The 11,540-nt window shown below is 43.7% G+C and overlaps 1 protein-coding gene across 1 annotated transcript; it reads left to right on the top strand.

Moving 5' to 3' along the window:
- The first annotated feature begins 2,403 nt into the window (after window positions 1-2,403).
- TTC14 (tetratricopeptide repeat domain 14) lies at window positions 2,404-11,422 on the top strand. The gene is made up of 12 exons (XM_021543437.2): window positions 2,404-2,581; window positions 2,659-2,780; window positions 2,996-3,195; window positions 3,556-3,640; window positions 3,730-3,859; window positions 4,440-4,592; window positions 5,269-5,340; window positions 6,375-6,494; window positions 6,576-6,698; window positions 7,407-7,524; window positions 9,451-9,560; window positions 10,009-11,422. Exons 1-12 carry the CDS (start codon window positions 2,424-2,426, stop codon window positions 10,967-10,969), a joined length of 2,352 nt encoding a protein of 783 aa, XP_021399112.2. The 5' UTR covers window positions 2,404-2,423; the 3' UTR covers window positions 10,970-11,422.
- Window positions 11,423-11,540: the final 118 nt, after the last annotated feature.

The following is an 11,540-nucleotide window of genomic DNA, read 5'->3' as shown; positions in this document are numbered from 1 at the left end:
TAAAGAATGGATCACTTTAAATACGAGGTTAGCCCTCATGTTCAGGGGCAACTAATCCTTCTGTAGAGGTAGATTAGTGTGTATAAATTATGTGTTCAAATTACTGAATTTCCTGAAATGCCATTGATTTTATACAAAGAAGAAAATGTCTGTAAGAAGAATCTGCTGCTGTAGGTGGTTGTGCTTTCACTGTGATTTTTTAAGTCCAAAAGTTGTAATACACTGGAAGTCTACTCATAATGTCTAATTTCTTGTACACTGTGTGTATCTGCATATGAGACTGAGGAAATGCTTACACAAGCAGAGTTCATGCTTCAAACAATTTTTTTTTTAGCTCTTGTATTTGCTAAGCAACACCAATTAACTCTTACTCAAAATACCATTCCCTCAAATAAAACTGCCGCTATTTGCAGTTGTGCCACACGGCTCAGGACACTGCTCTTGCCACAAAACTCATCCAGGAAAGGCTCCTGTTTGCACTGGACCCATGCAGGTGCCTTAACCTTCCCTGTCAACCTGTGTCTAACCAGTCTTAATGTCTAGAAATTTCCATCTGGTGTTATTGGTGTTTCTCCACCATGGTAACCAGCAATCTAAGAGCACACCTGGTCTCATACAGATCAGGAAGATTTTAAATCAAAATCTCGTCAGCCGTTTGGTACATAGTTAAGTGTTGTACCTCCTTTATCTTCTTTATTACAACAGGGGGACATGAAATGAAACTAAAATATAAATTCGCCCTTCCAGTGTCTTCCCCAAGTCTGCTACACCAGTGATATCCCTGCTGGCTTTGAACTGAGCTTCTAAGCCCAGAGTCTTTGATATGATCCTTGCCCTCTCAGTCATGCTGCTTCCTGGAGGAGCCCGTGTCCCTGATCTGCTGACAGCCAGATTGCTATTTTTTCTTCAGCATTGCACTGAGGGGAGAAGTGACATTATGCTGTTTGCAGTGGGTTTTTCTCCCCCACCCACCTCCCCTTTATAAAATTAATTATTAAATGTGATGCCAGGGACAAATTATTCTTGGGAGCTGAAAAACTGTGATCCCTCTAATAGGCTTGGATTATTTCCAGCTGGTTTTAAGCACCTTTCTCCATTAGCTGGAGAGGTGATTATCATGAAGAGCCTCCTGAGTGAAGTGTCTTTTAGCATCTAAAGTCAGCTCTGGGGAGCAGGGCGGCCGAGCCTGGCGCCCGGCCCGCGGCAGCAGCTTGGCAGTGCCTGAGCCGAGGGCCCGCCCGTGTTCCCCGTTTCCCTAAAGCCAGGACGTGCCACCCGCGGGCTGTGCCAGGGACCCTGGCCAGGGACAGCGCAAGGAGCCGGGGTTAGGAACCCTGCAGAGCTGTGCTCTGCGCTGGCTCACGCCCTCTCCTTTAGTCACAGAATCACGGAACCACCTGGGTCGGAAAAGATTTCTGAGACTATCGAGTCCAACCTGCGGCCCATCACCATCTTGTCAATTAGACCATGGAACCAAGTGCCGCGTCCAGTCTTTCTGTAAACACTTCCAGGAACGGCGACTCCCTGGACAGCCCCTTCGAATGTCTAATCACCCTTTCTATGAAGAGATTCTTCCAAATGTCGAAGCTAAGCCTCCCCTGGAGCAGGCTGAGGCCGTTTTCCCCTGTCCTGCGGCTGGTTCCCGGGGAGCGGATCCTGGCCGCGCCCTCCCGTCAGGGAGTTGCGGAGTGCCCACGTCGCCCTGAGCCTCCTTCGCTCCTGCTGAGCTCTCCCGGCTCCCTCAGCAGCTCCTCCCCGCGCTGTGCTCCAGCCCCTTCCCCAGCTCCGTTCGCTTTCTCCGCGCTCGACTGCCCGAACTCGGCAGCGCTGCCCGAGCCCCGACCGAGAGCCGCCCGTGCTGCTCCAGGGCCGCTCCCGAGGGAGCGAAAACGCTCCAGGCAGCGCTCCAGGCGGTGCCGCGGCTGCGCCTCCTCGAGCGGCACCGCGACTCCCCCGGTTCGGGCCCGCGACACCGCCGGTTCGGGTCCGTATCACCGCCGGTTCGGGGCCGTATCACCCCCGGTTCGGGCCCGTATCATCGCCGGTTCGGGCCCGTGACACTCTCGGCATCACCGCCGGTGTCACCCGCACTGGGCGCTCCGGGACGGGGCCAGCGGGTGCGCAGCGCCCCCTCCCGGCAGCGCCGCCGCGGGCACTGCCTGCACGGGCCGCCGCTGCCGAGCCGGGCAGGATTCCCGTGGGGGAAATCCGTGTAATTTGCGCCGCGTGTTTTAATTGTTCTCTCTTTAATTACCGACTGCTCATAAACTAAAGACGGGCCGGCGAATAGGGCGGGCAGCGCCGCCGCCGCTCAGCGCGGTCCTCCCGCCCGCCGGGGGCGCTGCGGCCGCCCGGTCCCGCCCTGTCGCCGCTGCCCGAGCGGCGGTTCCCGTTCCGGGCGAGGCGGCGGCGCTGGCGCCGGGATGGATCGGGAGCTGCTGCGGCAGGCGCTGAACCACCACGGCCCCGCGCTGCTGTCGCTGCTCCGCGCCGAGCAGCACGACAACCCCGACTTCCGCGGGCTGCTGCCGCCGCCCGGGGCCGGCCCGGAGCCGCCCCGCGGGGCCCCGCCGGCCGCCTGGTGAGGGGCGCCGGGGCAGCGGCCGGGCGGGCCGGGAGGGGCCGCGGGGCGCGACTCACCGCGTTCTCCTTCCCCAGGAAAGAGAGGGCGAGCATCGACACCGAGATAAAGCGCTTCATCGCCAAGAAGGCGGATCTGCTGTTCGCGCACTCGTGGAAGCCCAACGGGCCGATCGAGGACAGCATTGAGGAGAATGAGGGTGTGTGAGGTGGTGGGTGGGGGTCACTCTGTGAGGACTTGAATTTGCAGTGTCTTTAAAAAGAGGCTTGAAATTTTTCCTGTTGATTTTTATAGGCTATGCGTAAGATTCCTGTTAGCACAGAAAATCATATTTTCACGTGTTCTGCTGTTGTGAAATGTTGTGATCTCGGGGTGCAGCTTGGCTGTTGGTAACTGGCTGTGCCCTTGTTGCAGAGTGTTACGCTGTCATGCCGCCCCTGGAGAGGTTCTTGGAGGTGCCCAGGGAGGAGAGGAGAGAGCTGTTCTTCCGAGACATCCAGCGGGGCGATATCGTGATTGGGAGGATTACATCTATCCGTGAATTTGGCTTTTTCATGGTGTTGATTTGTCTGGGAAGTGGTGTCATACGGGAAATTGCAGATTTGGAAATCACTGTAAGACACAGCTTAGATCAATAGTTCATTTTTGACATTTGTTGCCTCTTATGTTTCTTAATGGAGTGGACCGTGTAAAGGTGAAACAGCTTTGGGATGATGGGTAGTGTCTGACTTTGTGGGCAGCTTGTGATACTTTGCTCAGCCACTAAAGACATCTTGCGATGACCCACATTATTGAGTTGAGAAGCTCATCATTTGTGGATGAGTGAATTTTCACTTGAACCAAGCCATATTTTAAGAATTGCAGTTCTGATGTGCATTAAGCTTAAAGCAGTCTTTTTTGGCTTGCTCTTGGGGAGGGAAGAAAACCCAACCCTGTGACTTCATTTATGACATTCCTGCTCTGTTGTGTTGCAGGCCCTGTGTCCTCTGAGGGATGTGCCTCCTCAAAGCAACCATGGAGATCCTCTGTCTTACTATCAAACTGGAGACCTTATCCGAGGTGAGTAGCTGCAGAAGTTGTCTGGAATGGGTTTGCCTCAGGTTTGAGCCATTTCTGTAATTTTATCCCTCCCTGTATTATTTCTCCAGCTGTGCTCAAGGACGTTGACCGTTACCACGAGAAGCTGGCGGTGTCGCTTTACAGCTCAGCTCTTCCACCCAAGCTTTCCAGTACAAAGCTGGGTGTGATCACCTCTGATGACTTCCCACTGCATTATAAGTAAGGATGTGCTGTTTGGCTACACTTGCTGGCTGCAGTCAGGGTATCTGAAGAGCATCTCTGACAGGCTGACTGTCCCTTAAACTCCTCAGAGGGCTTTCTGATTAAATTGGCTGATCACATCCTCCTTGTTGTTCCTCCTTTTAGCATCCTTGTGTCTGGATATGTAGACGTGGTTGACTTTTTAGCTTTCCAAAAATACAAGGAAAGCAAAAGGCAGGGTGAGATATCTGTTGCTTTTGGACTGTTTTAACAAACAAATTTAAAAAAACCCAAAATCTTGGGAGACTGGAATATTAATTGTTAGCAATTTAAAAATCCCCTTAGAAAATGGGGACGCAGCTGTCTGTAGTATTTGTTGTGTTTTTGTATGTCCTGGCGATAGGGGGTGGTTGCCCAGATAGATTTCAGAAGCTCATTTGGGGTAAAGGACATAACGGTTGGTACATGCCTACAGAAGAGAGAAGTTTGTGAGCAGTAATACAGATAGCATATGGGCATTTTTATTCTAAACATAAGTGTGATTAAATAGGGTACAGAGCCTCAGGTCTCATTTGTGTGGATTGGTGCTGTTTTGAAGGCGAAGCCTGGAAGTTGCCAACACAGGAGAGACATTTGAAGAGGTTTTGCATCGTTCCCCAGGATTTGCTAATCCATCATTAGTTGAATATTTAGCAGAAAAACTGGGACTAAGTGAGTCAAATCCACCGTCTTTGCTGAGAAGTCTTCAAATGTAAGTGATTTTTACATTGTTCCTCTCCTGTAGCTCTGTGGAGATTATTCTAATCCATTGAAATAGACTTGTGAGTAGTAGTCCTAGACCATTTATACTTAAACCTTTTACATTTTGACTTGCATGACTGTAGTGTACATGTCCTTAAATATTTAAAAGCAAACTCCTCTAGAGTAAGAAATTTGCATTTGAAATCCTATTGCTCTGAATAAGCAAGACACCTTACCACACACAATGTTTGGTATCAGATACTTATGGAATTTATTGTGTAGCTGCTGTCAGCATCTGTGTATTGAAATGTGGGATGCTTAGGTTTTACTGTATTCTGATATATGTTTATTCACAATGTTTATTTTACTAATAGGTTTGACCTCTTTTGTAAAATAAGAGTCACATATATGCAATGTTTGATGTTTTGACCCCTATTAGACTCAAAGCAGGTGTGGACTTTGTATGTTTTCATTAAATGTACTGCACTTCTAGAAAGTTTAGCACTTCTAGAATGGTTTGGGAAAAACTGGTTTCAGAAATATGAAAGAACACGCCTGACTGAGGGAGAGCAGTAAGGCATGGACAAATAATATTTCAGCTTATTTCAACTGCACTGCATACTGTAAGCTTAACTTTGTAGACTCAGACAGCCAACTTGATGTTTTTATTTATTTGTTCCTTACAGTAAAAATTTCAGTGAAGAAGATTTTGCCCCTGCATTGAGGAAACAGCAGTCTGCATCATGGGCCTTGAAATGGTATGTGATACTACTTCCTGTCAAAGCTTGTTGTTAGACTGGGTTGCAGATTATATTTCTGCAAAGAAAACACACATTGAAACAGTTTTTCTACTGCACATGTAGCAATGTAACCAGGATCTTATTGAAAATAAACCTGTCTGTCATGTGGGAATGTGAAAGATAAAATCCTGAGATTCGGTTCCAAATTGTGTGTCAGGTTTAAGGGAGTTGTTATTAGAATACTTTTAATATCCTGACCCATTCTAGAGTAGAGAGCAAAAGTTATGATAATTCCAAGTACACAACCTTCTGTTTTATAATAATTGAGTGTTGAGTGACCTCATATTTATCAAGTCATTTAAGCCTCAGACTGGAGATGTAACAAGTGTACTTGCTGACTTTGGAAAGTTAAATGGAGCAGTAGCCCTGGGTATTTACTTTTGCTTTTACACTACACAGTGTATTTGCAATGTTAATTGCAGAAAAGGTTGCATGTAATGTTAAATTAAATTTAAATTTTTAAGAAAAGTCTGTAAATGAATTTATTTGAAAATCAACTTATATCAATTCTCTTCTAATAAGTTAATCTCTTGGAAAATGTGCAAGAAATGTTCAGGGAATATGAAATGTAAAATCTCAGGATATCTGTGTGAGGTGAGCTAGTTTGAGTGTGCACCATCTGCCCATATTGCCTTGTGCCATCGCTAATGGGGATTTTTAGATTTGGATATAATTAAGCCTGTTCAAGGTTAGTGATTGTAGGTCACACATAGTTTTATGTAGAAAATTGCTTAAACAATAATTCTATAAATGAAAAATAATACAGTAGCACTGTCATCAGAAATATTCTTGAGTGTCTTAAGATATTGGATTAAAGACAGTACATTTTTGTGGAATTAGGTCAGTATCACCTAACTGAAATGCCAGTGTAAAGTACACAATAACAAGGTCAGGTCTTAACCTGTCCTTTGTTTGCAATCATAATTTGCAAGTAACAGAACAATCTGCATAGACTAATTGTACATACTTTTTTCTAAATATTTTTTCTCCAGTGTAAAGGCTGGGGTGGATTATTTTAAGGTTGGGCGCCACGTGGAAGCCATGAATGAGTACAACAAGGCTTTGGAAATTGACCCACAAAATGTTGAAGCTTTGGTAGCACGTGGAGCTCTGTAAGTCTCCTTGTTTCACTTTTTTCCCCTTTTGTGAAAGAGAAGCATCACTGTTTCATATACAACTTTTTGTTGTTCTAGGTATGCAACCAAAGGAAGTCTGAACAAAGCCATAGGGGATTTTGAAGTTGCTTTAGAAAACTGTCCTACCCATAGAAATGCAAGGAAATATCTGTGTCAGACCCTTGTGGAAAGAGGCGGGCAGTAAGTGTTGGGGTTATGAGTTTGGTTGGTTGTTAACAAGTTTTCTCATAATATTTTTTTCATGCCATTCTAGTGAGGACACAAAATGGCATCTTTCCTTCATGGCTATGTGTTTAAAGAAAAAAAGAAGTCCTTGGAAACATCCGTCCTTGTGTAATTGGTTAACACTTTGTCCTCTGTCCCAGCTAAAATTCTGGCAAAATATTTGAGGTTTAATCCTCTATATCCTTTTAAATCCTTGATACCCTTTCACTGGTAGGATACCAGGCTTGCATAAAGTCCTGTGAATTGTTTGACTATATTCCAAAAGTTGAGGATTGGGGGTTTTTTTTAAGTTTTGTAACAAAATTGCATTCTGTTACTCTGCTGAAATATTGGTGACCCGCTCTAATGCAAAATTTTAGTTTTGAATATTTAGGGATAGGTTTCTTTTAAGCACTGTTTTAAGAAGAGAGAGAGTATTTTTGAGACTGGACTTTATACTTCAAAGAATAATGTTACAGATCTGAATTAGGAGATGGTAAGGTTAGAAATACTGTTTTGTGTTGTTAGTGAGGTGAGCTGAGATGATAGAGGGGGTCTCAGAGGGATGCAATGGTAGTGTCATAGTGGTAATAAGAAATCCTTGCAAATAAGAAAGTTCTAAAAGAAGAGATAGCTGTCAAAATCTGTGTCCTAACTGTATATGAATTATCACTTGAATTTCAGGTTGGAAGAGGAAGAGAAACTGCTAAATGCTGAAAGTTACTATAAAAAAGCCTTGAGCTTGGATGAGACTTTTCAGGAAGCAGAAGAGGCCTTAACAAAACTCCATAAGCACATGCAGGTGATTCTTTACTTTCTTTTCATAAGGTGCTCTCAATGACAATAAATGAACATCAAAAATCATATTAAATCCTTTGAACTGGGAGGGGTTAAATTGATAGTTTGTCTTATTCTCTGCTTCCCTACTCCACAGTAAATGTTTTCTAGTGAGCATTATGGCTGTACCTACCAGAAGAAAGGTTCCTCTTGGTGCCCCACTGTTTTAGGATAGTAAAGAAATGCCAGACAGTGGAGACAGGGAAAGAGCAAAGCAGGGATAAGAATACCCCATCACACAGCATGATTGATGAGGTTAATTTAAAAGATTTTGTGAATACAAATGTTCAAAGTGTAAAACACTTCCAACAAGCCAAATAAACATTGTTACCATAGTCTGGCCAGACCATTGGTCTCTGAGGTAATTAGAGAGAGTAACAACAGGCAAAGCTAAAGCACAGGGAGCTTGCATGAGAGGAAATTAAAAGGTAATTTAAAGGAAAACAGCAGGAGGTGGAGGGTGGGCGGGCAGACAGTTTGAATATCTCAGCTTTCTCCTCTGTTGTCTGGTGGGTTTTTTCTCTCTTCCCTTGCACGCAGCATGTTTCCCAGGTGAGCCTGCTGGGTCTCTGCTAATCTGAGTTGTCATCTTTTCCCTTTTATTTACTTCTTTTGCATGTGTTGTCTTCCAGAGTGGGTCAAAGAATAAAATAGAGCACTGAGGAACAGGCTTGTGTTGTTCTGTGCTGCTGCATGTGGGGATGTACAAAGGCTGGGGTAGATGGCCTTAGTCAGCAGTTCTTCAGTTGGTGGAGCCATAATGCTGACAGGATGTGGAAACAAGGGGGAAGAGGAGATGGGACAATCTGATAAAACTGAGCTACAGCACACATAAAGAGTGTAATTTGAGCAGTACCTAAATTTGGCTGCTTTAGAAAAAGGTATCAGTTAAAATGATGAAGAATATTCACAGCAAGTAGGAGATAAATGTCACTCCTTAGACATTCTGCTGCAGTCATTGATGCAGCAGATAAAGAATATGACTGTTGTTAATTGTTGCTATGCATGGCCTTGGCTGCAGTGAAGGGTTTCCTTTATTACAGATGTTAAGACAGTTGCTGAGCTTTGAAAACTATAAATCAGACTTCCTGCTCAGTCTGAACAGAGCAACTCTGTAGGGCTGTAAGTGGTAGAAGGATGATCTCTTATGGACTTAAATAGTTTATTTATCTACTTAGGTGCCCTCCTGCATTTACCTGTAACATAGTACATAATCTGACACTGTCCCTGCTGTGTAGAATGGCTGAAACAACTGCGGTGTTTTTTCCTGTAATACTGATTATGTGTTTTTCTCCAATGCATTTCCCTCTGAACGGAACTGTTGTTGCTGTGCCTGCGTCTGGTGCTGCTCATCACCACCAAACCCCTGGAACTTGATTTCTTACGTAAACTATGCATCAAACTGCTCTGTGAAATTGTTACCAAACGGTTTGTATTCAAACATGGCCAATTTGAATTCATCTTCAACTGGCCTCTGCCGTGTTTCTCTTGTAAACTACAACAATGATGACACTTTCCCTCAAACTCTTCTGTCTTTCTGTTGTTTGGGGGGTTTTGCCCTTATTTTTCTACACGTTGGTAATATTGGGGATTTTTTTGCATATTCTGCCTGTAACTTTTGGGCTCTATGCTTCTTGGTGTGCTGGATCACGGGTACCATTGCAATGACTGGTCAAATATATCTTTTAATGGAATAAAAACTGCAATATGGTCCTTAAATATAAACCTGTCACAATGGCCAATACCAAATTCCTGAATAATACTCATTTTTGATCTGGGAATCGTGGTAAAACATTCCTGGTGTATACATTTGGATGGGGTTGAATGGGGGTTAATACCCATGTTAACACTACTAATGTAATCTTTTTTATGATGCTTGGGTTCAAAAAAGAAATCTTTGGAAATGAGGGAGAAACAAGCTGCCAAAGAAGAGAGAGAGAAAGCAAAGAAAATAGAAACAAGTGCAGAAAAATTGCGTAAGCTCTTAAAAGAAGAAAAGAGGTAACTGTTACATTCAGTGTACTGGTTGTGTGGCATTAAGTGGAGATGAGACTGTGTGCAATCCATCTCAACAAACAGCAGGCTGAGGAGAACTTCTCCCTGGGTAAACTGCTTTTCCCTCAGAATGTTTCTGTGAAGTGTCCTTTAGTGCCTAGAGCCTTTAATAGAGATATGTGTGGAAGAGAAGTTGTTTAAGGAATACTTTGCAATGTGACATATTTGCAAAGTGTAATGCCATGCAAAATTGGGAAAGAGGTCTTTTATAACAAAATGTTCAGTGGATTTAATTTTAATTTGTTGATGAAGAATTGACATTTGAAATTGTCATGTCAGTCAGGCTCAGTTTCTGTTCCCACCTTACAGTCAAGCTAGGGTATGCAGATTTACTTTCTATCTGTAGTTTTTGCCTGATACTGAAGGTTATCTCACAGGTTAATTATTTTTTTAGGTTGAAGAAGAAACGGAAAGTATCGACTTCCTCCTCCTCTTCTTCTTCATCCTCTTCCTCCTCCTCCTCATCATCATCAAGTGATTCATCATCAGATGTATCAGCTTCTTCTTCCTCCTCTTCCTCTGATCACAAGAAACGTAGGAAAAAGCGTCGGCATAGATCCGAGTCTGCTCACAGCTCCAGAAAAAGCTCATCTAGAGCTTCTTCCCATTATAAAGATCAGAATAGGAAAGAGGAGTGGTATTCCCCTCCAGCTGATACCTCTGCTTCCTTTCTTAACCAAAGTTTTGAAGTGGAAAAGCTGCTGGAAAGGCAGGACAGCGTAGCGTGCCCAAAAATGGAGGTAAAAGAGAAAGACAGACACTGTTCTTTTTCGAGGACTTCAGGTGATGATGAAGACACTTGTGGAGGTAGGTCTGAAGATTCAAGAGATTCTTACAGTAGCTCGAGAAGTCAGCCAAGTCATAGCAAAACTGAAAAATACAGTAAGCCAGAGAGATACTTCTCCAGTTGGAGGGGTCCTTCAGGTTCGTATCATAAATCAGATTACAAACCCAGGATGCATTATTACAGGAGATTTGAAAGGGATGGGGAGTGGAGAAGGGAGCAGTTCAAGAGACATGGCTCAGGTCAAGACAGGTATTACATGTCCCCAGGGTCTGACTATTCTGGCAGGTCATGGGGGAAGTACAGGTCATATTCTAGCAGCTGCTCATATGAAGGTGAGAAAGATTATGATAGTGACAGGCGGCATAAAAATGAAAGCGAGTCTAAGAATAGAAAAATAAGTTATGAAGACACTGATAAAACAAAGGAAGAAGATGAAGAAGTGTCATTAAATGGTACAGAACAAGCAGAAAGTGGTGTTAAAAGAAACCTGCCTCAGAACTTGGTTAACATATTCAATCAGATAGCTGAGTTTGAGAGGGAAAAAGGAAGTAAGCAGAAGAAACAGTGAAGTATCTGAGAATACACTACTTGGATGAGTGTAGTTATGTGGATTTTAACTTAGTATCTTGAGGAAACACAGAGGCAGAATTTTTTCTGCATTTCAGATGTCAAAGAATTCTAAAAGATCATATGGTGGAAAGAGATGGAAGAATATCATACATAAAATATCAGTTATTTTAAAGACAAGTTTCCTGTGGTCTTAATTTGAGGTGTTCCTGTACAATATTTTGTCTGATGGGCTGAAATCCTTTGATACCCCTGGGTGTAGTTAGCTGTGCTCACATCAAGTATGCACTTTAACAACAGCTGGGTTTGGTTTTCCTTGTCCCTGAGGTACTATTGACTGTTGATATTCTTCTATCAAACTTAACTTCCAGCTATAGAAAAGGGATAACAGAATGAAGTAATGTGCCATCAATGTATATAGCCCATTTGATCATTAAATTTTCTTAATTTTTAATTTTTTTGTGTCTGTGTTTTTGTGAATGTTGCTGGGATGTTTCATCCTGGTGCTATTCCATGGAACCCTGCTGTGTCTGTCAAGGCAAGTATATTGCATATCCTCTTGAGAGTAATGT

The sequence above is a fragment of the Lonchura striata genome, chromosome 10 (genome assembly GCF_046129695.1).
Source record: "Lonchura striata isolate bLonStr1 chromosome 10, bLonStr1.mat, whole genome shotgun sequence".
In the NCBI taxonomy this organism is placed as follows: domain Eukaryota; kingdom Metazoa; phylum Chordata; class Aves; order Passeriformes; family Estrildidae; genus Lonchura; species Lonchura striata.
Note: the sequence above shows the minus strand (reverse complement) of the source record. Positions and strands in the feature narration are given on the sequence as shown.